We start from the raw sequence: 23,184 nt of genomic DNA, 5'->3' as shown, positions 1-23,184 counted from the left end.
AAAGAAACCTCCTCTGCTATTTGATCTTGGGCACTGCTGTCTACTTACCAAGTTCCCCATTCAAGGGCACCGAGGAGGTTTGTAGTGCTGCCAAGGTACCAGCTGACCCCAAAGTCTGAGTGTGAGCTCTGTGAGAAGCTTTGTAAAGCCATATGCCATCAGTAAAGAGCCTGCAGCTTTGGGCCAGTGTCGCTCCATCTGCCCGGGACTGCTGAGACAGCCAGAGGCTGCCGGCTAAGGCTGGCACGTTAAAACAGGGGTTGCAGGGGTGTGTGCCGTGTTCAGGATGAGCGGCACCTGGTGGTCACACTGAGGGTATGGCACGATGCGCCTGTCTCCTCAGAAGCTCTCTGAGCCAATGCAAGGCTTGTGGTACTCTCTCTGCAAGTGATGGCAAAGTCCTGATGCTGTCAGGTCGATGTCGTAGGGGGATCACGCACCCACCCTTCAACATGCGCCTCCAGCAGACTCAGGGACTCACCGGCAGCGGGGATGGTGACGGTGAATGGCCCGGGCGGGCACTTGAGCACCTTGTTGTGGTTGCGGAGGGGCTCTCCCCGCCACAGCACCAGGGCAAACCCTCGCTAGCCACGGAAGGTTGAGCCCAGGGGCCGGGCACGGCCGCAGACTGGACCGCCCCGGGAAGGTTCTTCGGAGCTCTGCGGGGCCAGGGGCAGCCCCCGGTGCCCGCCGGCACCTCCCTGCGGGGCGCGGCGCGGGGGCGGGCCGGGGCGGGGACCGCGGGCGGGCCGGGCCCGGCTGGCGCGGCGCGGCTCCCGTGCGCACGTCCAGATGCACGCCGTCAGCGGCAAGGTACGGGAGCGACGATGGTGGTGCGGGGCGTGGGGCCGGGACACGCGCGGGCAGGGCCGGCACGGGCACCTGCCGCAGCCCGGGGCCTGCGGAGCCCGGCGCTGCCGGGGAGCGGGGTGGGACGCCTGCTGTGCCCGCTTTGCGCCGGGGGTGCCGCAGCTCCCTCCGGCCCCACCCCGCTTTGTGCGGAGCTGGGGCCGCCGCCCGCAGCCGCGGGGGCACCGACGGCTGGGGGATGCCTTGGCTGCCCGGTCCCGCGGGCCTCGGGCATCCCCCGGTCCGTGCGGCGGGAGCGGGGCGTTCCCGCTAGCCGCGGTCGGGGCAGCCGGGGCTGGTTGCGCCCTCGGCGGGCAGGATTCTTGCTCCCCGGTAGCGCCGGGGCTGTTCCTGCAGGGAGCTGCCGGCGGGATTTTCTGCGCGGGGTGTGGCGGACCGCCAGCCTGCCCGCGGCGGGAGCCCTCCGACCCTGGGGTCTGCAGGCGGCGGTGCACGGAGCAACAGGGCTTCCTGGCGACCCGAGTCATCCTGCTGCCTGGTCGGGAAGGCTGCGCCTCCTGCCAGCCCTGCTGGCCGGTGCCGCCGGTGGCACGGTTTGGCATCTGTATAACTTCGCTTATTATTTGTAGAGAAGCCTCATCTATAGCTGTGTGTGTGATGGATTGAATTTGGCCTTTTTTTGCTGGAGTCGTGAAGAATTTGGGTGCTTGATGTCAGGGCAGGTCACATCTTGCACAGGGCATGATGACAGCCACATAAATGACTCTTCGGCAGCGGGATCTCCTGGTGCCACTTCCCCCTGAAGGCGGAACTGGTACTTTGAAGGAGTCTTATTTTCAGGCAGCACAGCTTTGAAGACTGCTTCTTCCGTGGGTCTGTCTTTGATGCTGCAGCTCTGTCAGGGGCCAAGACAGGCTGTTGCAAACGGATGTGTAACAGACAGCACTTTGCAGACCGATGGCCTGGTGAGGCCAGCTGTGTGCAGTGTCTGAACACATTGTTCACTTTGCAGGGAGTGGTGCCCTCCTTGTCGTGCTCTGGAGCATCCTGTCTGTTCCTGATTCCCACCCCACCCCACCCTGCCCCAGCCCTTTTCACTTACACTTTCTAAGAAGACACTGTGCTGCAGCCCTTGTAAAGGGAATTTGCCTGGACAGGCTTAGCCTCTTTTGGCCCCTTGGGTGCTCAAGTGAAGTGATTTCCTCAGAGCATTCAGGGAATATTTGGGAGAAGGTTGAGTGATGGTTGCCTTTAAGCTTCCCAGTGCAGGCTCCCCAGTGGGTTAACAAAGGAGCAGGCTGTGTAGCCCCGCTGTTCCCTTTGTTCTTCCTCTGGCTGTGCCCTCTTTGGAGAGCTCTGATCTTTCCTGGTTTGATCAGAGACAGGGAGTGACTGATGGAGACACCAGGGAGTTCATGTTTTGGTTGTGAGCATTTCAGGAAACTCTAGAGCTTTGGGAGGGAGGATGGGGGAGTGCTGGTTGCTTCTTAGAGACCCGGAAAAAGGAGATGTTTTCATATGTGCTGATGTTGTTTGGTGAATTACCATTATGACATGTATTATTATAGCTTTGACGAGAAGTATTTCAAATTCATTCAGTCCGTTACTCTGTAGCAACAAATCAAAGCCCCTTAGTTCTGTAGAGCTGCCATGGACCTAGGAAACGTGAGAACGTGAGACCCAGGTACTGGTGATGTTTGGACAAAGAGCCAGACGATTCTGCTGCTTGCACCCCAACTCTGCCCTAAGCTCCTCCTGACCCCTCTTCCTCTGAGGCAAAGCACCTAAGCATGAGTGTGCCTGTTTTGCAAGTCCGGGGGTGAGGGAGACTACTGTCCTCTGTGTGGCAGCTGCACCTGCCTGACCAGCAGCACTGATCACCTCCATACCACTGATCTGCCTGGCTGCTGGCTGTGTCTCTGCAGGTGGATTTCCTGGTAGCAGGTCAGTATCTCCAGATGTGGTGTGTTTCTCATTCTCCTTTTCTGCCTGCGTAATTTCTGCCTGTCTTTCAAGTATGCTGGTTTGTCCCCTCTCAGCAAATTTCTCACTCTGCAAATGCCAGTAGTGGATAATATTTTCCCGTTTCTGTGTCTGCTACATTTGTTAGTAGCTGGATAAGGAGTGGATTTTCAGTTGCCTGAGTCTGTGGCAGGTTTCTATGAGTCTCTTTCCAGGTGGGTTGGGACTGGGCAGGCTGCTGTCTCTGGAACAGGTTTATGGTGCCTCTGCAAGGGCAGTTCTCTCTTGCCTGTGGGCTGTCTGGACTGCCAGATGCCTAAGTGTTGTGTGGGCTGTGTTTTGGGGATGAATCGTTGAGTACAGAGCAGGTCCCTGTGTTGTAAGCTTCAGGTGCCCAGGCACTCACTGTTACAGAGGCTTAGGGGAGAGAACTGAAGGCTTTGGCATATCCCAGAAAAAAAAAAGGTGATGCTTTGAGTGAGAGACAGTTGCTGTGGAGGCAAACTAAGGTGTATTTTGTGCATGACCTTGAAGGCTCCTCATAAATTGTGGTCGGTTTGCTGCCTCTGACTTTTTTGTATTCCTTGACCCACAGCGGCTGTATAGCATGAAGTCTCCATGCCACCTTGTTAGGTCCTGATTTCCCCGGCAGGGATTTTGACAGGAAAACTGTTGGGGAGTGGGCTGTGGCAGGGTATGACAGAGACTCTGTGAAGAAACAGTGTGGAGGGAGACTGTGCCAGATTGTTTCCCCACCATCCACTCTTGGCTGGTTCAAGGGGACGCAGCAGGTCCTTAGCGGCCACACCCTGTTCTCCACTCTCACAGGAAAGTTTGCTTGAAGTGTTTGCTTCAAGAAACGGCCCCCCCCAAAGCCCCAGCACCTTATCTGAATATTCCTAACTTCCATCTATAAACACCAGCAGTCTTACAGTTGGCCAGTGGGCTGTCTGGGTGGCTGCTGGACCTTGCTGCTAAACTGCTGCTCAGAGCCAAGGGCATCCCTGGTGAGGCTGGACAGCAGCTGTGCTTTGAAACATGTTGTGTCTGGCCACCTCTTGATGCACAACAAGAACACAGCTGGTCTGGTCTCTTGCTCCCGTGGCAAGAAGACACCGGAGTGGTGGTGTGGTGAGGTGTTTCACATGCAGTCATTAGGTGGCTTCCCGTAAGTGCACGTTAAGCTGCTCTGGCTGCAGAGCTGACTGAGGCGAGCAGCCTGCAGTACACTGCAATTACACTGACGCGCCTCCTGCCTCTCCTCAGGAGAAACAGGAAAGACCTTTACATCATCTAGGAGGCTGTATTGGCTGAGGGATTTTGATACTCACAGGGTTATACTGGCTTGTAAGTAGAAGCCAGACTGCCCTAGTATTTCCAGGGATTTCCCCTCTGTGGTATTACAGGCTTGCCAGCAATTCCCCATTTTGAAAATATACCCTGCAGGGCTCTATTAGTCTAATGCTGATGCTTAGTATTTCTAAAGCACTTTGAAATTCACAAATAGGACTTTCTGACCCTCAGCCAAGCAAAACCCTTTCTAAAGCTTGGAGACATGCCTCTGCCAAGGGTAGGACCAATGACAGTGTGCAGCTCCAAGCCCTGTTCTCTCTTCCCTTGTTGACCTGTTCGGTGCTCTGCTTCACACAGTTTCAAATTTTCCAGAGCAGTGCCCAAAGTTTGGCCTCTCTTTCCCTCTTTCTTCCAAGTATTCTTCAGGGCTCTGGTTTGCTGAAGGGTTTCCTTCCAGTCTGGTGAGTCGCTTGCTCTTTATTTCTGTGCCAAGAAACATGGACCTACCTGCAGAGAGGAAATTGCAACTGATGACTCTGCACTGCCTCTCTCCCTCCATGGGACAAGGTCACCTAGGAAAATGATAAGGAAGACAAAGCACTAGAAAATACCAGCAGTCGTGGTATTTTTATTGCTGAGATTAAGACAAAGTTCATGAAAGCTGATAAGATAGCTTACAGGAATGGAGGAGAGGGCAAACTCCATCTTGTTCTTCCTCCTACAGTTCTGGGAGATATGCTTAAACAGGAGAGGAGGCAATGCTGGGGGAGAGCTCCTCCCAGAAAAAGGTGACTGGGCAAGGCTGTCCATGTCAGGGTTGCATTAATAAAGGAAATATGAGCTTCGTGGCTTGAGCTTGTACATCAAGCTCAAGTAGAGCAGAAACAGTCAGAAAAAAAGGTGCAGGGAGGGGCCAAGGCAAATACTGGGCTTACTCCCAAGAGCAGAAATTAATCCGTCCTTGCTCTACAAATAACATGATTTAAACTTCCCTTGCAGAGTGCCTGTGAAAAGGGCTGAAATCCTCCTTGTGAGAATCTGAAATCTCTGGATCCCATCCCAGGCTTTCTGGGAACCGATGGTAGGGTGCATGAGACGGGCTTGGTGGACAAGTGCCCTTTCCTCAGACGTGGTTTTCTCTGTGGGCCAGGATATGGACTGATGTAGCAGGTGAACAAGAGCATGTTCAAGCACAGGTCTGGGAGCAGTGGATCTCTCCCGATACTCTCTGTCCTACCCCAGCCTCACTTGGGTCTTGTTTAGCTGGGGAGTCTTAGCATGTAGGATGTTTTCCAATCTGCCAAAAGGATCCCTGAAGGGGTGCCCCTGAATGCCACCCAGTGTCATTGTCACAGTATTGATCTGTGAATCCTGTAGCACCACAGCTACCCTGTTGGGTATCTGTGGAGTTTTGCCTTCTGGGCTGTAGCAAATTTGACTCTGACAGTACTGTTCAGTTCTCAGCCACCTTTCACATGGTTACACTGAGGTTATTTCAAACCAGTTATTTAAATCAGTTTCACAGTGTTTTCCCTAAGCAAGAATACACAAAACCTGAAAAATATAAAACATATTGCCTTAGAAAAGCATAGCTACCATTTTGCCTGAATTGCTGGCACAGTTGCAGTGCTCGTTTCTAGGAAGCCTCACATTGATGTTTTTAGGAACACTGTAGCATGAATGATGCCGGGAAGGACTGATCTTCTATGTCATCCTCTGGTTTCTTCCATTCTATGTGCCCCCTAAAAGGAGCCTGTGCTGGCAACAAAATTGCAGGGTAATAGGCACAGAGAATCCAGACAGCTCTTTAATTGCGAGACAAGCAGAAGAAGTCAAAGATTGTCTTGCTAACATCTACTTAAATGTAATTAGTTCACATTATTTTTCTCTGCCATTTTCTCTAATTTAATTTGAATACCAAAACACACACATAGGGGAACAAAAACAAAATCAGAATAGCATTGCTCCAAGTTCCTGCTCTTGTAATGTTCAGCTTCTACATACAGAGGCTCTTTTCCTTACAGTCAGGGAGGATCAGAGTCTGTCTTCTGACCCCTTCTGCCTGTGGTCACGACTGTGGTTCATGTTTCGCTTTGAATTTGCAAAAGGTCTTTATGTCAGTAACTGATGCCCGAGTCTTAATTGAAAAGATTGATTTTGCTAATGATAGCCTGGCATCTGACATCTTCCATAGAAATCAATTGGAATTCAGTGTTTCACAGTTTTAAAAACCATGGCATTTGTTTAAAGGCTTAATAGGGATTGAAGGGTTTGACTTTACAGCCCCTTGCACCTATTTGAGGCTCATGCCTCTGCCATACATTAATGTCCTGTGCAGTAGTTTTGGGTGTGATGCATCCTGCCAGGCAAACCAAGTCTTGGAGCAGAAAAAAACCCCAACCCCTCTATGAGATTTTATAGGTAGAAGCTCAAGTGGAAAGTTGATGATTTTGTCTTTCTTAGTCTCCAGGCTGTATTTTCGTGAACTCTTGGTTTCTGTGGAATTGAAAAGATGAGAAATCTCTTCTGTCTTTGTAGATAATGGATTCTTCAGTTGGGCTGATGAACCACAATGAGAGCCAGTAGCTGGAAGCAGAAGTTATTACTTGGCAAATTAATAAGGCAGTTGTGTTTTTAGCAGCAAAGAGGAGGAATCGTGGGAAGAGCTTCTCAGGATGATGCATTGCTTGAAACTGGAACAGGATGATCTTCTAAATAGTGTCACCCAATGCAGAGAGCAGTGTTCTCTGGAAATAGGTGACATAGCCATTAGCTGAACAGCAGCTACCTGGCCTCCTGCAGAAATTTCTTTCCCCAGCTTGTCACCCCTAGAGCATCCCATCTCATAGAGGAGAGCATACATTTCCTCTCCAAGCTCTCAGCATGTTCTGCTGGGCTTTGCCTTTAGGGTCCCAAGGTGGTATTCTTGTTGCCTAACACGACAGCTAATTTTCTCTCCTGCGTTATGTTTTACAGTCACTGGAGGGATGACAGTTTGAAGGCAGGAGTCTTCTGAGCTAATTTGGCATTGACTGTAAGTGGAGAAGGGCTGTGTTGACTTGTGATGTGGAGAGGGAGTGGTAGGTGACTCATCGTTGTGGAGGCAGAGCACTGTGTAGGACCAGTACCTGCTTTTGTGATCGGTGTGTATTGACTGACTGAGTTCACAATTATTATCCAGTCAGGGGCCTTAGTAGGATGGTTTTCTTGCCTGTAATACCTCAACCTTTGGAGATTTTCAGAATTCACATGAACAAGGCCATAAAAAACCTGGCCTGACTTAAAGGCTGACCCTGTTTTGACTGGAAGTTTGTGCTGTGAACCATCAGAGGTCACTTCCAGCCTAAATTTGCCTGCGATTCTGTTGTGGTATTAGAAGCAAAAACCTGGTAATGATATTAGGAGTGAAAGTTTCCAGAAGTTAAAGCAAGGAAACCCACAGCTAAAATCCACCTAGGAGGTCTGCCTTGGTCCCTGTGTTCCATGATTCTTTCCCAATGTTCATGGTGCATGTTAAACTTGGATGAGTGGTAAGGATTCCTAACTTTCTGCTGCAGCACACATATCTGCTTTATGGGTTGATCCACTGAATTAAGACAAAATATGAAAGGATACCCTTGAGTATTTCTTGGTCATCCTTGAGGTTTCAGAAAAACCATTTCAGTAAAGCTCATCTTGCTCTTAGCTTGGGGAATCTTCTTGTGATGAGAGCTTTGATTTGGTGCCCAACCGTCTGTGGGCTGTTAGTAGAACAGGACTTCTTAAGCCCAATTGAGAAAATGCATTTAATGTGTAAAGAGGGAACTGAAGCGACAATTTCTCTACCTTCGCTTTTTTCGATTTTGAGAAACCAGTCATTATTTTATGTATGGTTTTGTGTATTTCAGAAGAGTTTTACAATGTCTTACCTATACTTCCTTCCCTGACATATCTTGCAACATGAACTTGTCTGTGACTTCATGACAGCTTATCTTATATATTACAAAAAATAGCAGCATTTGTACTCTAATTTCTGCCTGTCTTGCAGTCAAGCTCAGTTGTGAGAGTTTGGAAGATTAAAGGCACAGACACCATACATGGCACTAGAAGTGTTTCACACACCTTTTGCTGTTGCAGGGTTCTGCTTCCACTGGTGCCACTGGCCACTGCCAGTACAGGCAGATGACCACACCGTGTCTTAGTCTATAGGTCTGGAAATCTGCAAGTGTCTTCAACTCCTGCAGAAAAGCAAGACTTCCCCAGGAAATTCAGATTTTTATTTTGAGCTATTTCTAAACCAACCCTTTCTTTACTTCCATATCCTGTGTCATTACCTGCTGTCCTTCCTGTGCCTGGAGTTCCCTGGCATGACGGTGTCATGCAGGGCAGTGGTAGCACTCACCTGCAGTCCTCAAGCATGCTCAGGGAACCCTCTGGGACTCTTCCCAAATGCTGTCATCTCTGGCTGAGCTAGGAGCACAGTGGTGACCCTCCTCTGGCTCTGAGCAGTCTTCTGAAGTTTCCTGGAGCCTGAAGGCTCTCTGGTACTGGAAAGCCCTAGATACAGATGTAATTTCATGAACACATATAAGATATCCAGAGAAAACTGCACATGCAGATAGCTGCAGTGAGGCCCAGTGTGTCCACCCAGTGCTTTACTTCTCACTCTTCTTCACACAGTCTTTGTTTTTGCTGCCTAAGGCATGGAAATAGCAGCCCAAACTGCCTGGCCTGCATTATGTCAGGAATTCAAAGTTCTGCTTTAATTCACAGCCAGACTTTAAGGGCTGTGTTACCTTACCTTACCTTACCTTACCTTACCTTACCTTACCTTACCTTTCCTTTTTTTTTTTTTTTTTTTTTTTGGGTCCTCCTTTCTACTGCACTGATAAAAAAATAAAAATACTATCGGGATACATCTATAGTGCAACTGTGTCTTGAATGCCTCATGCAAAACAAGCTTTCTGCAGCTCATTGAAGACCTGGTAGTGCAGAAGGGAATGCAGAGAAGGACAACTGTTTAGCTTGGAAAAGGTATGTCTGAAAAGGGATATGACATATGGCTTTTGACATATGGTAGTATGATGGGATGGAGAGTTCAGATATGGAGTGATTGTTCCTCTGTTTATCTTTGCCCAGGAACTACAGGATACAGATAAACAGTGGAACTCATTGACACAGGATGTTGGGGATGTGGTTCAAGAAAAGCCATTAGATGAATCTGCAGGCGGAAAATCCATTAGGGCTGGCTAAACAGACAGATAAGCCTTTGGCTCAAAAAGTCGGTGAGGCACAGAGGCCCAGAGCTGACTCAAAGGCATAGAAAAGATCAGTTTGTCGGCGTGGATATCAGCTATGCTGGAGAAATACACTGGCATGGAAAGTAGCAGTGGTAGAAGGAGAGTGAGACTGTAGCAGGGAGGTCTGCTGGGATGTGGAGGCACTGCCAGGGGTGCTCTCTGGCTGGAAGGGTTGAAGAGAAGGCTGGTGCAGTGGGACAAAGCTGGAAGATGATCAAAACTCATACTGGAGGAGATATGTGAAGAGGCTGGCAGGAATGAAGTATGTAGTAATTAAACTACTACTGTATGGGAGGAGAGGCTGATCTTCATTACTGGGAGGTGTGAAGATGGAGAGGCGTGAAGAGTGAGACTGGTCACAGAGGAGAGCAGTGGGGCTGAATCAAATGATCAGAGACTGAGGAACACCTAAAAGCAGTGTAAGAGTGCCATACTTGGAGGAGAAGAGGTAAAGAAAATAGTCTACATGAAGACAGGTAAGGCTGAAAGTCAAACAGAGAGGGATGTCTGTGTGCAGAGACTCACCTCTCTGCTAACTATAACAACACCTATAGTTCAAGAAAAGTAGACCTGTAGAGTGAAAGAGGCGGTACCAGGACTTTTTATATCCACAGGCATTTTGGATGTTTTAATTTGATTCAGCTGGTTCCATTAGCAGATAGAGCACACTGGGTCCTGATCCTGGAATGATTTTAAGTTTGTCTAGAGGGAATCCTGTCTGCATGCTCCAAGATGGCTTTGCAATCCAAACTGGCAGTGCAGTGAATGGCAGCAATAAGGAGATTTGCTCCAAACCCATGCTCCCAGTCAGAACTAAACAATGCTTATGTACTTGCACTGATGGAATAATTTCAGAGTGATGGCAGTGGTTTCCAGAAACTGTATATTTGCCAAGCCCAGCAGGTGAATGAATTGGCACAGAATCTCATTTCCCTGGCAGGAAAGTGGTAGTCTTCCCACTTAGTCAGCATCAATCAAAGTAAGACTAAAAACCAAAAAGAGCAAAAGTCAACCTACTACTGCTGGTCTAAATGATGAATTTTAAAATTTATGATGTACATGGTACCATACTCACAATGGGGTGACATCAAACTGGAGACCTGTCCCTAGTGGGCTTCCACAGGGCTCCATCTTTGGCCCTGTGCTCTCCAACATCTTCATTAACAACTTGGACTCAAGACTGAAAGGGATACTAAGCAAGTTTGCCAATGACACTAAATTGGGAGGAACTGTTGAGTCCCTCGAGGACAGAGAGGCCCTGTGGAGAGACTTTGATCAATTAGAGGGCTGGGCAGCCACCAACAGTATGAATTTTAACAAGGGAAAATGCTGGATTCTGCACCTGGGATGGGGCAACCCTGAATGTGTGTATAGACTGGGGAACAAGAGATTGGAGAGCAGCTCCATGGAAAATGACCTGGGGGCTGATGGCAAGTTGAACATGAGCCAGCAGTGCCCTGGCAGCCAGGAGGGCCACCCGTGTCCTGGGGTGCATCAGGCACAGCATCACCAGCCAGGCAAGGGAGGGGATTGTCCTGCTCTGCACTGGGGTGGCCTCACCTCGAGTGCTGGGGGCAGTTCTGGGTGCCACAATATAAAAAAGACATTGAGCTCTTAGAGAGTGTCCAGAGGAGGGCAATGAAGATGGTGAAGGGCCTTGAGGGGAAGCCATATGAGGAACAGCTGAGGTCACTTGTTCTGGAGAAGACTGAGGGCAGACCTGATTGCAGTTACAACTTCTTCATGAGGGGAGGAGGAGGGGCAGGCACTGATCTCTGCTCTGTGGTGACAGTGACAAGACTTGAGGAAATGACCTGTAGCTGAGTCAAGGAAGGTTTAGGCTGGGTATTAGGAAAAGGTTTTTCACCCAGAGGGTGTTTGGGCACTGGAACAGGATCCCTAGGGAAGTGGTCACAGCACCAAGCCTGACAGAGTTCAAGAAGTGTTTGGACAATGCTCTCAGGCACATGGTGTGACTCTTGGGGATATCCTGCGCAGGGACAGAAGTTGTATTTCAATGATTCTGATGGGTCCCTTCCGACCCAGCATATTCTGTGATTCTATGATGTGGTAGAAGAAAGCATTGGCTGTTGTGTCTGTGACACCTGCCTTTGCCACACTCTCTTGCTGGCTTGTCATGCTTCAGGTAAGTGGCACCTGCTGTTACAGAGCTCAGAAGTGTGTTAGGAGTTTTCTGGAGAACAGAGAGATGTCAATTCTGACTTAATCAGCCACTGAAAGAGAAAAGCCTCAACTGGAATCATAATTCCACAAGCACTGCATGAGTGTGGGAGAGTTTCCCACACTTCTCTTTCGTGTGAGCCCCTCATTGTTTTTTGCATGCAGTTGATGCAGCAAGGGAGGTGGAAGAACTCTGTAGCTTACGGGCCTCAGAGAATACCTCTGATGCTGCCTGCTGCCTTTCAAGAAACAAAGCCCTGCTGTCATTGTCCCCAAAAGGACAGGGACCATTTCCCTCTAATTTTGGCTTATGACTGGGAAACTCTCAGCTGGTTCTTCTCTGGTCTATGGTAGTAGGTACCTGTGTCCTCTGCTGCCAAACCCACTTGCTAACAGGATACAAGTTCCAGAAGGGCAGTTACAGAGTCAGACTCTCCTTAGGACTGACAGTGTCATAAGGAGACAAGGATGCAAGCTGCAGCTGGAGAGAAGTAGGTCAGATGTTAGAGAAAACTGCATCCCCAGGAGGGTGCTGGGAAAAGGCAGGTGGAGGCCATCATCCTTAGGGATTTTGAAGGTTCCTCATCTGTCCTGATTTAGAGCTACGGGTGGACTGACTCTGAGGCTTTACTGGAGACCACCGAGACGGAGTCTCCTACACCGTGCCCCTGCATATGTGGTTGTGCTTTCCTTCCCAGACAAATCAGAGATGAGATACAGACTTGATGTCACTGGCCAGGATCTCATCACGTCCTACCAGTATTCAGGCCTATGTACAGAGCTTCAGCCGTGGGGCAGTGCAGTGACATTACATCACATTGGATGTAAGGGCTGTATATTGGGACATTCAAGTGAAGTGTGTAACCTCCAAACTTTGACAGAACTCAGGAGAAACATCGGCACTTGGTGTATTTCCATTGCCTCACCATCCTGCTGGGCACTTCAGGTTTTTTCATGTATCTGTGTTCTGGTGGCGGCCACAACTCCTCGGGTAGGCAGAAGAGGTTTGAGAAGAAAACTGGCTAGCCCAATGGATCCCACTTGGAATCCCGGCGGCAAGTAACCAAGATCTTAGGATTCTGTGAAGGTGAACAGTCTTGAACCCTTGAATCAGTGATGCTCAAGGAAAGCCTTTGCTGCAAGGAAAGCCTTCTGTACAGTAGCCTTTACAGGAGATACCCACTCTGCCAGATGTCTGCAGGTGTGGTTAGACCTCACAATAAACACACATGGGACCAAGTGTCCTTGTCTTCCCAAAGAACATGGCAGGTTACTGAGACCCAGCTGCATCATTTTGATGGGGAGCTGAACCTTGGTTTCTGAAACTGGGAAGCCAGCTTGGCCTTGAATAGCAGAAACTTCTTTCTGTGAAACAGGAGAGTGAAAGTGTGGCATTCTTGTTTCAGGAGAAACTGCTGAGCTTGCAGAGTGTCTGATAATGAGTTTTTCAAGGCTGCCTTTCTGACAAGAAATGTGGCAACGTGTCTGAAAGTTCATAACTTCCTTTTTAAACTGAGTTTTTGCAGGTGTGGGAGGGCAGAAGGGGCTTCCAGTTTTTATTGTTCTTTGAACCAGGACTGTTTTATTTGCTTTTCTTTTGTAATGAAGGAGGATCTTGCCAGCATATAAAAGGTCTGTAAGATGGAATTTGCCCTCTTGTTGAATTCAGAAGCACATTAGTACTCACAAGGAAGTTAATAAGCAATAATATTTTCTTTGCTGCCCAGGTAACCAACAGAGTGAAAGAGGGTATTGTCTCTGGAGAATGCAGGCAAGATAGCTTTATCTTTCTGTACACAGGCTATCTTGGAAAGCTGGAGATGAATCAGAGGAAGGAGGGGCTTACTCTCTAGGGAGGCTGGCATTGCCCCACCCTCTGCTTTGGTAATACTGCCTCCTGCCCTTCCTGAGAGCTCTGATAAGCCTCATGAAACTACGCTGAGTTTTGGGCTTACTTTGGGTTTTGCTAGCCTTCACACTCCCCTGCTCCACTATGGTATCTTGTAAAGGCCATGTTGACTGAAGACATTTATGTCCTCAACTCACCATGTTTCTTTCTGTCAGAGCTTGCAGAGTGTGGCACCACATGAAGCAGAAAAGGGAGTGGTGAAGGGACAGGTTGAGCTGCCAGAAAAAAGGTGTTACCACTGAGTGTGGGATCATCCCTGGAGTATTCCCCTGTGCCTCCTGGGATGCACAAACTCACTTTGCATTGACTGAGCACACATGTCTTCACAGACGCTGAAGGGTGGTCCATGTGCTTCAGCTTGATTTCTAGCTGATGTTGGCTTAAAAATATTAATGAAGAAACTTCTCCTGTGACCAGGGGCAATTCACGATGTTTCACTCCCTGTGCCTGAGTGAGAGGTGTGTGAACCTTCAAGAAGCGGAGCTCCAGGTGCTGTTGGCAGTGGAGTGACACTGATGATGCCTCAGGCTCCCTCGCTCCAGGGTGAACCACTTTGGTTGCTCATTGGAAGAGCGATGCTTGTCAGGCCACTGCAGGGAAGTCCAAGGTCTGGCAACAGACCCTCCATGGGCACTTCCCAGCCCCTGGGCTTCCTAAGGAACCTGGAGGCTCCCAGACTGCTTTATGCCTATAATGAGGGGAAAACCAGCCCCATATGAAATTTAATAAAGATAAACGTCAACTTCTGCCCCTGATGTGCAGTCTCTCCCTGCAGTGAAAGGAGCAGCTGTTGTGAAGGCTGTGAGGGTCCTGATGGGCAGCAAATTTTACCAGAGTCATCTGGGTAACTCTGCAAGGCAGCTGCAGCCTGAGCTTCTCCACTAGACTCTAGATAGGCACATTTCCCAAGGAGGCCAATGGGATTTCCATCCACGTCAGTCTTTCAAACTCAGCTGGACAGTCTAAGTAACCTGACCTGCCTTTGTAGTGAGCTTTGTTGTGGGCTGAGGACAGGACTTAGGATCTCCAGAAGTGCTATCTGGCCTGATGTTTTTATGTAGTTCTGTGTGCATTACTGTTGTGATTTCTCTTTGCTTCTCTCAGTTGTCGCAGGGAGGCTCAAGCGCACATTTGGTGTCAGGTTTGGAAGTGACCACAGCAATAAAATAAAGAGCAGGTGACAATTCAGCCAGTACTTCATTATGTGCACTTCAAAATGTTCCGGCGGATTCTACCCAAAATAACATCTTGGATTCCTCCCCGGATCGGGTGACAGGAGAGTCTGAGCCTCTTGGGAGCTGCCTGAGGCTGTGATCTCTGCCAGTTTTTCTCTTTGCTCTCTTCTCTGCTCCTCACCATTGCTGCTGGCTGTGCTGGGATGACCCAGTTAAAAATAACCTGGCTGAGCTATTTTTATGTGGCACATGTGCTCCCTTGTCTGTCTCCCTGCTTTCCCAGCATGGCTGAAGAGCACATCCATGGAGAAATACCAGGCAGTGGGGATGTGGAAATAGCATGGACAGGTGTTAGCGTTAGGGCGTTATTATGCTGGGTGTCATTTGGCATTGTGATTTAAACCTGTGACTGAAAACAAGTGCAGCTGGAAAACTCATCCAGGAAGGCCATGGGATTTTTGCTGTCTCAGCCTTGTTTTGTGAAGAGTGGTCTTGTTTCACTCACTCCTGGCAGCCCTTGCCTGCCCCTGAACATATGTGCTTAAAATTATTTTGAGGTTCACAACATTTGGTGTATCTTTTAAAGCAGAAAAAGATTGCATGATGTGCATTTAGCCAAGCTTGGGACCTTGGTATGAATTTGACCCTTGTTGGGCAGCCTTGGGTTCCGTCGTTAGAAAGCTGCTCTGAGACAAACAATGTGGTACCAGCTGCTGATGGCTGCAGTGGGTTTCTGGAGTCTTTCTTTTCAGTACAGGCTGGGTCTCTATGCAATGTTTGCCTTCCCTGACCTAAGCCAATAACTGGGAGATGTAACAGTACTGAATTATCTTTCTGCTTATGGTCTGAGCAGAAGATGCCTGTGTTAGTGGAGGAACCACTGTCTCACCTCTCCTGAGTCTGTGACCACCCAGTACCCTCTGCATAAGCTTTGACCTACTGCCAGCATGGGGGAAGGTCTGACATGTCTCCTTGCAGGGACTCGTGGGACCTCATGTCCTGCCCCAGTCAGTGTGCACCGAAAATAAGGGGCAAGGGGGGCTGCTGTGCGCTCTCAGAGAAAGCTATTGACCTTCCTGTTTTGTGGATGAGGAAATCAACTCATTACTTTAGTTTTGAGTGACTCCTTCACCTTCCTACTTCATGTCCTCTCTACCTGTGCAATGTTTATTCTACACGCAGAGTTTTTATTCACAACCAGCTTACCAGGGCACCGTATTTAAGTATCTGTGCCATGCTGGAAAGCTGCAAATATTTTGGAGTGTTATTTAGAGCTGGATTTTCTGATGAAAGACAACATCTCTAGAATATGTTGTTCTTTGAGATCTTGCTTGCTGCTGTCATTTTGTCCCCCACGACTTCTGCAGATGCTGGTCCATCTGCACCAGTGGCATGCCCTTCCTCAGGCAGCCAGTAGCCTGCATGATGTGCTGCTGCCTGTGGTAACAGAAGCAATTCCCACAACTCCTGGTGGGCTGCCCAGGAGAAGGGACCTTTGTGCTCCTGCAGAGAACCAATGCTCAAACCAGCATTGGTGATGGACATGGACAAAGCGCCTCTTTCCATCGCCTGTTCTGCTTCTGAAAATACCGAAGCATCTGGAGCATCTGACTGATGCTTGGTTTGGTGAAGGCTCTTTGCCCATGCTTCATTATGAGGCTGCTTTATAGTGCAGCAGAAGGATGTGGTGTGTATGCTGTGTGTCTGGTGAGGCCACCATGTCCCTCTTGGGAAGGGCCGGCTGCAGGCTGTGAGCTGCTTTTGGGAAGAGACACGTGTCTGTTTCTGAAAGCCTTCTGAAACCTTAGTCTGAGCTCCCTTAATCTGAGCTCCGGAACGGTGGGTGTGGATCCTTATGGAACAAAAGACAAAGAGAAGCAATTGATAAAATCGAGGCCCATCACAGGATGGCTGATTTAAAAGGCTGGTTCCCAGCTGGCCGATTTAAAAGCTTCCAGCTCTGGTCGCAGATAGGGTTGTTTTTCCAAGGATATGCCTCTGAGCAGCTGTAAAAAGGTCCTGCTGCCTGATAGAAAGGCGTGGTGAAAGGTTTTTATTTGCTACTGTGGATTGATTGGAGTACAGATGCTCTGGAAGACGTGCTGCATTATTCATGTGGTAGATACCGTTGCTAAAAGCTAATGTACGGCCTGAAGGCTGTGAGGAGTGGTACAGTCCTTTGTGTGGCTTTGTTGATTCACTAGAGAGCCTGGACTGCTCTTAAGCTTTTTTTTCTGAATACTGAGATTGATAAAGCAAATCGAGGAATGTGAGATCACTTAGTTAATGGCTCTCCACCTCCTTTCTTGTTTACAAAAACTATTCACACCTTTCTTCTTTTTTTTTTTTGAATGCATTATTCATACAAAACTGCTTGCTAGGCTGGCCCTGTTTGCAAGACTTCATCAGTAACTCAGTTTTCTTGTGGCACCAGCTTAAAATTCTTCCCTATTGAGGCTCAGGTGTCTGCAATAAGTGTCCCACTTTGGATTCTCTGTTAATGTATATTCAATAGCCTTACCCATGAAATTCCCACTCTTGTACACAGATGCTGGGGCACCCACCAGCAGCAGCAGGGCTGCGGGACACAGTTCTTGTGTTTCTGCACACTGGCTGCAGTGGGAGGACCTCACGCAGGCTTCAGCGTGCCATACTTTGGTACGGGCCCTGTTTTTGTGTGAGGAGGCAGAACTGCAGTGTATGTGCTTGTGACTGGACTGGCTGCAATCCTGCTCTGGAGACTGAATACATAGAAGACAGCCTGGGAACATGTCTTTTTCTGTAACTCTCTGCTGACTGTTAGCAGCTGGCTGTCAAGTGACATGGTCAAGACCATGGTCTGGTGGTTAGGTTCTTGATATGGGGACTCTGAACTGATAAACCTCCAAGGTAACATCTTTGTGGGCAGGATGTTGCTTCTCAGACCACAGTTGTGGAAGATACATGGCCTCAGTGGAGGCTCCACGTGCCCTGCATTAGGTGTAACCAAGCAGTGAACCAAGGGGTGAAAGCCACCATATCGGTATTGTTTATTACTCTCGTAACAATAAACCCGTAGCCTCTGAGCTTGTGGTATTGTTTGAGATGACACGTGCAGAAGGTATTTAAAGCTGTGGGTTGCTGTATAATCATATGGTCTGGTTGACTTTGGTTCCAAAGGAATTTATTACTGGTAATTTCTCTTTGATAGTGTTATAGCACAGAAGTGGAATTTGGATGGCAGGGTGCGTCTAGGGGTGTGTCTTGCAGATATGCCTAGGACAGTGTCTATGGCTTTGAGGGGAACCCAGCTTAAGCAGAGAGGCTCACAAACCATTTGGTGTGGTAGATTTGAGGGAAGCAAGACCAGAAATGACAGAAATGGTCTGTTCTTATTTGGCATCTGACCCAGAAGGCTGGTGTCTGGTGATGAAATTCTGAAGGCTCTGATTTTGTTTTGAAGCAGCAACTCAACTCAACACAAGCTGTGATGAAACATCTGTAAAAGGCAGGAGACTGTTTCTCATGTGTGTGTCTTACAAATTGTAGATAACACTGACATTCCTGTTTGCCTTCAGGGTTGCCTTTTTAAGGGTGTACTTGTATTATATTTTGAAACTTTGAAGGTAGAAGCATGTGTGGGTGGATTTTTGAAAAAAAAAAATGCAAACTCAAAAATGTAAACCCGAGAGCATTAAATCAGTGAAATATGTTGCCCTGATGAGGGTCGGAACCAGCAAACCAGTCTGTAACATGAGTGTGGCAAACAGACACTGGGGCAAGCAGGTTACTCAGCGTAGCCCAGTGTATGGCACAGCTTCTGTGTGCTCATGCCTGTGCTCTGACTGTGCTGCTGGGAGCAGGGAAGTGATGGCAAAGGACAACAGTCAGACATGCTGGACTTAAGAGGTGCATGACAGATTATTTGCAAACGTAATGTATAAATGTTCTGAAGAGTGCTCTCTGGGAGCAATTCCCTGCCCCTTTCCTGGGCAGAAAATGACAATTTCTATTTTGAAATTAGAGAGCTATGGCTGGAATAAAAGGAAGAAAAACAGCAACAGTGTTATCTGCTAAGCTATAAGGTGTGAGCTGGAGCTGCTCTCTGGATTTCTAGAGTTGTTTCTTTTCATGTACTACAAAGCACAGACACCTTTGCTTATCCTGTTCCTACCACTGGGCTTTCCAGGCCTGTTTATGTGGGAATATATTTTCAGTAGTAGTTAAAGCCTGTAATTATATTAATACAATCACACCAGTATTGCTGGTCCTCCTTGGCATGAAGAAACTAATCCAAAAGAGGTGCTTCTCACAGGGGAAAAGGAGAAGATGCTTTCATCACCTTTTTGCCTTTAGAGAACCGTGTCTGCACAGGGACATTTGTTGGTATGCAGAGCAAAACCCAGGGGGGGTAGGAGTGTGAGACAGCCTGTCCTGCAGAGAGCTGCCAGGTTGCACAGTTCTGCGGGCCTGACTTTCCATAGGAGGAGCAGCAAGACTTTGTGCAGCCCGAGAAGGTAGGCTGTGACAGGAGGTGTTCTCTGGTTCACTGATTCTGAATCTGGGCTCCTGGGTGTTGCACCAGATAGCCAGTCACAGGTGAGACAGGAGGTCTCCTCCTGCTGCAGATAAGGCTTTCTGTGAGTGATCTGCTAATGGTATTTGCTGTGCTGGACATGGAGCTTAGTCTTGTGTGTTGGAAAAACACACAAACTCCTCCCAGAGCCCCAGGAGAACAAAAGCTTGGAGATCCTGAGGAACTTGCACCCCTTGCAGGCTATGAACAACAAGCAGTTTAATGTCCTGCATGCAGCCCAGTCTGGTGATCCCAGTGGGTACTTGGGATACCAGTTACTTAGCTGGTGAGTTGCTGCCTAAGGGGCTTGGCATGTCCTGTGATCAGCTCAGCACTGCAGTCCAGTCTGGTAGGGGTCTCAACTTCCAGCCACATTAGGTTCTTCTAGGGACAAACGCAGAGCCCTCCCTAAGCCTGGCTAAATTCCCCTGTAACAGCAAGAAGGGATGAGTGGTACTTTGGACTACAGTGGGGCAGGTGATGTTGGACAGTGCTCATGGAAGATGTGTGGGGACCCCAGTCAGTGTGAGCTGCAAATTAACTCAGTGCAATCAACAGGTTGTCTTTGAAGACTCTTCAGAGGATGGAGAAGATTCCTGAACTCTAGGCACAGGGAAGCTTGAGCCCCTCTATAAGGAGTATATCAGAACAATAAGAAAAAGTGGAACACATGGGAGAAATAATGAGATGAAAAAGGCAGCATGAGCATGGTGAAACCAATCATGTCAACACCCTGATTTCATCTTCCAGAGGGTGGTGAGCCCAGTGGATGTGGAATCATTTATCTTGACTTTAGAAAAATGTTATCCCACACAATTAAGATAAAAGAATATGCACTATATACATCTGTCTGTGGTCAGATATATGTAAGTCTGGTGAGAGAATTATACAGGAGAGCTTACATGACAGTTTGGTATCAGAATGTGAGGATTTATTGAGAAGAATTTTGCAGGCCTGACATCTGATGCTTTTTGTATTTTTATTAGTAATCAGGACAAAGGAATAAATAATAAACAGGAAACCAGGTAGAGCAGGAAGCTTGCAGAATGACAGGGCTCTGGTTTGAAACTGCCTTGATGAGCTGAAGTAATGGCATGGGAAAATTAGGATGAGGTTCAGCAGAGAGAAGTTTGAGTCTTCAGATGATGCAGTACCATCAGACCCAGTGCAGTTCTGCACAAAAGTGTCCAAAGGCTGCATTTCATTCCAACATGACCCAGTGACATGCTGTAGAAAGAAAATGATAAATATGAACTGGAGAATATCTGGTAAATTTTAAAGGAAGCGTTGGATGGTTCTGTCCGTCCATGTTAGTGGAATGGATGTATGCCAGTTTTAGGTGCAGTTGCTCTGGTAAAATGCATATGAGCCAAAGAAGAGTGGAAGCAAGGAGGACAAATTTGTCAGCTGTTCAGGAAACATGGCTGACAGAGAATGAGGTAAAAACCAGGGAAGACTGGGAAGCGGTGTGTTAGCTGTGGAGGAAAGCTTGCTGCAGTAAGAAGGGTACAGTCTTTTGCCTGGGATCTGGCTAAGTAGAATAAGAAGCAAGGGACACTGATTGCACAAAAGGAGATTTAATTTTGACAGCAGAGAAAAGGTGCATAATTGTAAAGGCAGCTGTCTGCTGGGTTAAGTTTAGCAGGATGATGATGGTCTCTCCAGTACTTGAGAATTTTGGGAAAAAAGTCCTTAGGAGAAAATGTAGAAAAATGAATGAGAAGGACAGGACAAAAGATGGACTCACAAAACCTGTGACGATCTGCTTCTGTTCCACAAATTTATGCTTCCTGGAAGACATGTAGGTGTGTAAACATGATGGTGAAAGTCTATTTTGAACTTAAGCCTGCAGCACTCAAATGTGGGTGTTTCCTATTTTTCACAAACCACTTACCCATCTGAGGACCTTCTTGCTAACCTCGTGCTGCCTTATCACTGTGGCGAAGGACTATCATAGTACTGGAATTTGAATATATTGTGTCATGGTGACTTTGGGTTTTGTTAGAGCAGTTTGGCTTGTGAAGCCTGGCAAGGGTTTACAAAAGCTGGGTTGACTCTCCATCTTTCTCACTTTTCTCTGCAAATCTACCAATTTCCACTTTTTAATACTTTGATGTCATTCTCCTTTTACCAGCCTCCCCAGAAAACCTTCTAACCTGCCTGTTCCTCATCTAGTTGGACTCGAATGAGAGAGTTTACACTGTGGTCAAGTTATTTTTGTTGCTTTACGTCATCTTTTTGAATTGCTGCTTGTTTTCCTTCCCCTGAGCATGGCCCATCTGCTGAGTCCCTCGCAGGCAGTGTTAAGTAACAGGGATATCTCCTGTCTTCACACTGAATGCACACAGAAAGTTCTGATCTACTTTCACTGTATCTTCTCAGGACCCCTCTCCCTTGAGATCAGTGCAGATTTCACAGAGTCATAGCATGGCTGAGGGTGGAGGAACCTCTGGAGATCACCTAGTCCACTGCCAGCTCAGAGCAGATTCAGGGTGTTGTCTAGGTGGGTTTTGAGTATCTAAGGATGGGGACTCCACAGCCTCTCTCAGCAACCTGTGTCTGAGACAGGCACAGTGTGTAATCACCCTCAGAGTCTGAAAGTTCCCTTCAACATTTAACTCTCTGATCAAGCTCAGGCTGAACAGCCTGTGGTTCCCCAGATCCTCTGTCTTGCCCTTTTAAAGAATTTCTTCCAGTCCTCGGGGACAATAGATACCCCATCCCCGTGAGCTTTCAAAGATGACCAAGAATGACCTTGCAACAACACAGGCCAGCTTCCTCAGCTCCTGTGGGTTCATTCCATCAGGAATGTCCATATCCACTCTGTTTAAATGTTCCCTGACCTGATCTTCCTCCAACAAGGGTCTGTCTTCCTTGCTTTGGATTTTCTGCATCTCTCAGGGCTCCACGGTACCTGACAGCTGATCATAGCAGTAAAGAATAGAATAGAGTCTTGACAAGGTAGAGGCCTTGTCAAGCCCCTAAAGGGGAGAAATGATGCCTTAGGTTTTTACTTTCTTATTTTTCAAATCCTGTACTGCCTAGTGTGTAACTCTGAAGTTTCTTGTAGCCTGTTAACTTCTGCTCTCTCGTACTAGGTAGACATAACAAAGCCTCTCCAAGCCTGCTCTCCAAGGACACCCAGACCATCCTAGTCCCAAAAAGTATAAACCAAAAGCCTCAAAAAGGGGGGGAAGCTTGGGAAAATTACATCATTAACTGAAGCTTTAATTGGAGAATTAACCCTGATATGCAAATGAACCAAACCTATGAAAGTGTGAAGAACTCGTGACCTGTTGTCCATCTTGGGGTCCATCTTGGCAATAGCCTCTGGCTCCCCAGGGTGTACCTTTGAAGGCCTTTCAAATAAATACCTACCTTTATTCCCTTATTCCTGTCTAGTCTCTGCTTTTAGGTGGCCTCTCAAGGCATCAGACTGAGGTGAAGAAGGCATTCAATGCCTCAATCTTCCCAGTGTCCCTGCTGCTTTTTCTGTTGCTCCTTTGCAACAAACTTCTTCAGTTGTGCTTGGAACTACTTCCAGAGACACAACAGAGTTACAGTTAGTATTTATGCTTTCTGCCTTCTCTTGGCAAAATAAAAGTCTCACATTTCCTTTAAGAAAGGAGCTGAAAAGCAGGAGATCTGTTGTGACACATGCATCTTCCTGGTGCACCAGTGAGCAGCCTCCTCAGTACCAGAAGGCTGGAAGGTGGCCCATGGAGTACCACTACCAGGTGTTGGAAGAGATAATTTGTTAAAAGCTTGTCTCCAAGATCAGCTCTTAGCAATATTTTCTCCATAGGGACAGCAGTGTATTTCACACAGCTTTACCCAAAAGCTTTCACAACCCGAGAAAAGGAATGCTTAAAATGAGAAGGGACAGCATGACTCTTTCAACACAAAGTTTGGATGGCTGTATTGAGGGCTTGGCCTTGATTTATTGATGTACATTCTCATGGGAAGATCTTGTAATAAATGAGGTGTCACCAAGCAGGAGAGGACAGATGAGAGGATCAT

The 23,184-nt window shown here is 47.9% G+C and overlaps 1 protein-coding gene across 2 annotated transcripts in view; it reads left to right on the top strand.

Annotated features, from left to right (window-relative positions):
* The first annotated feature begins 738 nt into the window (after positions 1-738).
* The window catches only part of CORO2A (coronin 2A), a 64,308-nt gene continuing 41,862 nt past the window's right edge, over positions 739-23,184 (top strand). For both annotated transcript variants that reach the window (XM_039567372.1, XM_039567371.1), the window contains exon 1: positions 739-813. In XM_039567372.1, coding sequence (XP_039423306.1) covers positions 793-813 — 21 coding nt within the window. In that variant the 5' untranslated portion in view covers positions 739-792. The remainder of the gene's footprint in view (positions 814-23,184) is intronic.

This window comes from Corvus cornix, chromosome Z, assembly GCF_000738735.6.
Source record: "Corvus cornix cornix isolate S_Up_H32 chromosome Z, ASM73873v5, whole genome shotgun sequence".
Classification (NCBI taxonomy): domain Eukaryota; kingdom Metazoa; phylum Chordata; class Aves; order Passeriformes; family Corvidae; genus Corvus; species Corvus cornix.
The sequence above is the reverse complement of the archived record's forward strand: the minus strand, read 5'-3'. Positions and strand labels throughout refer to the sequence as shown.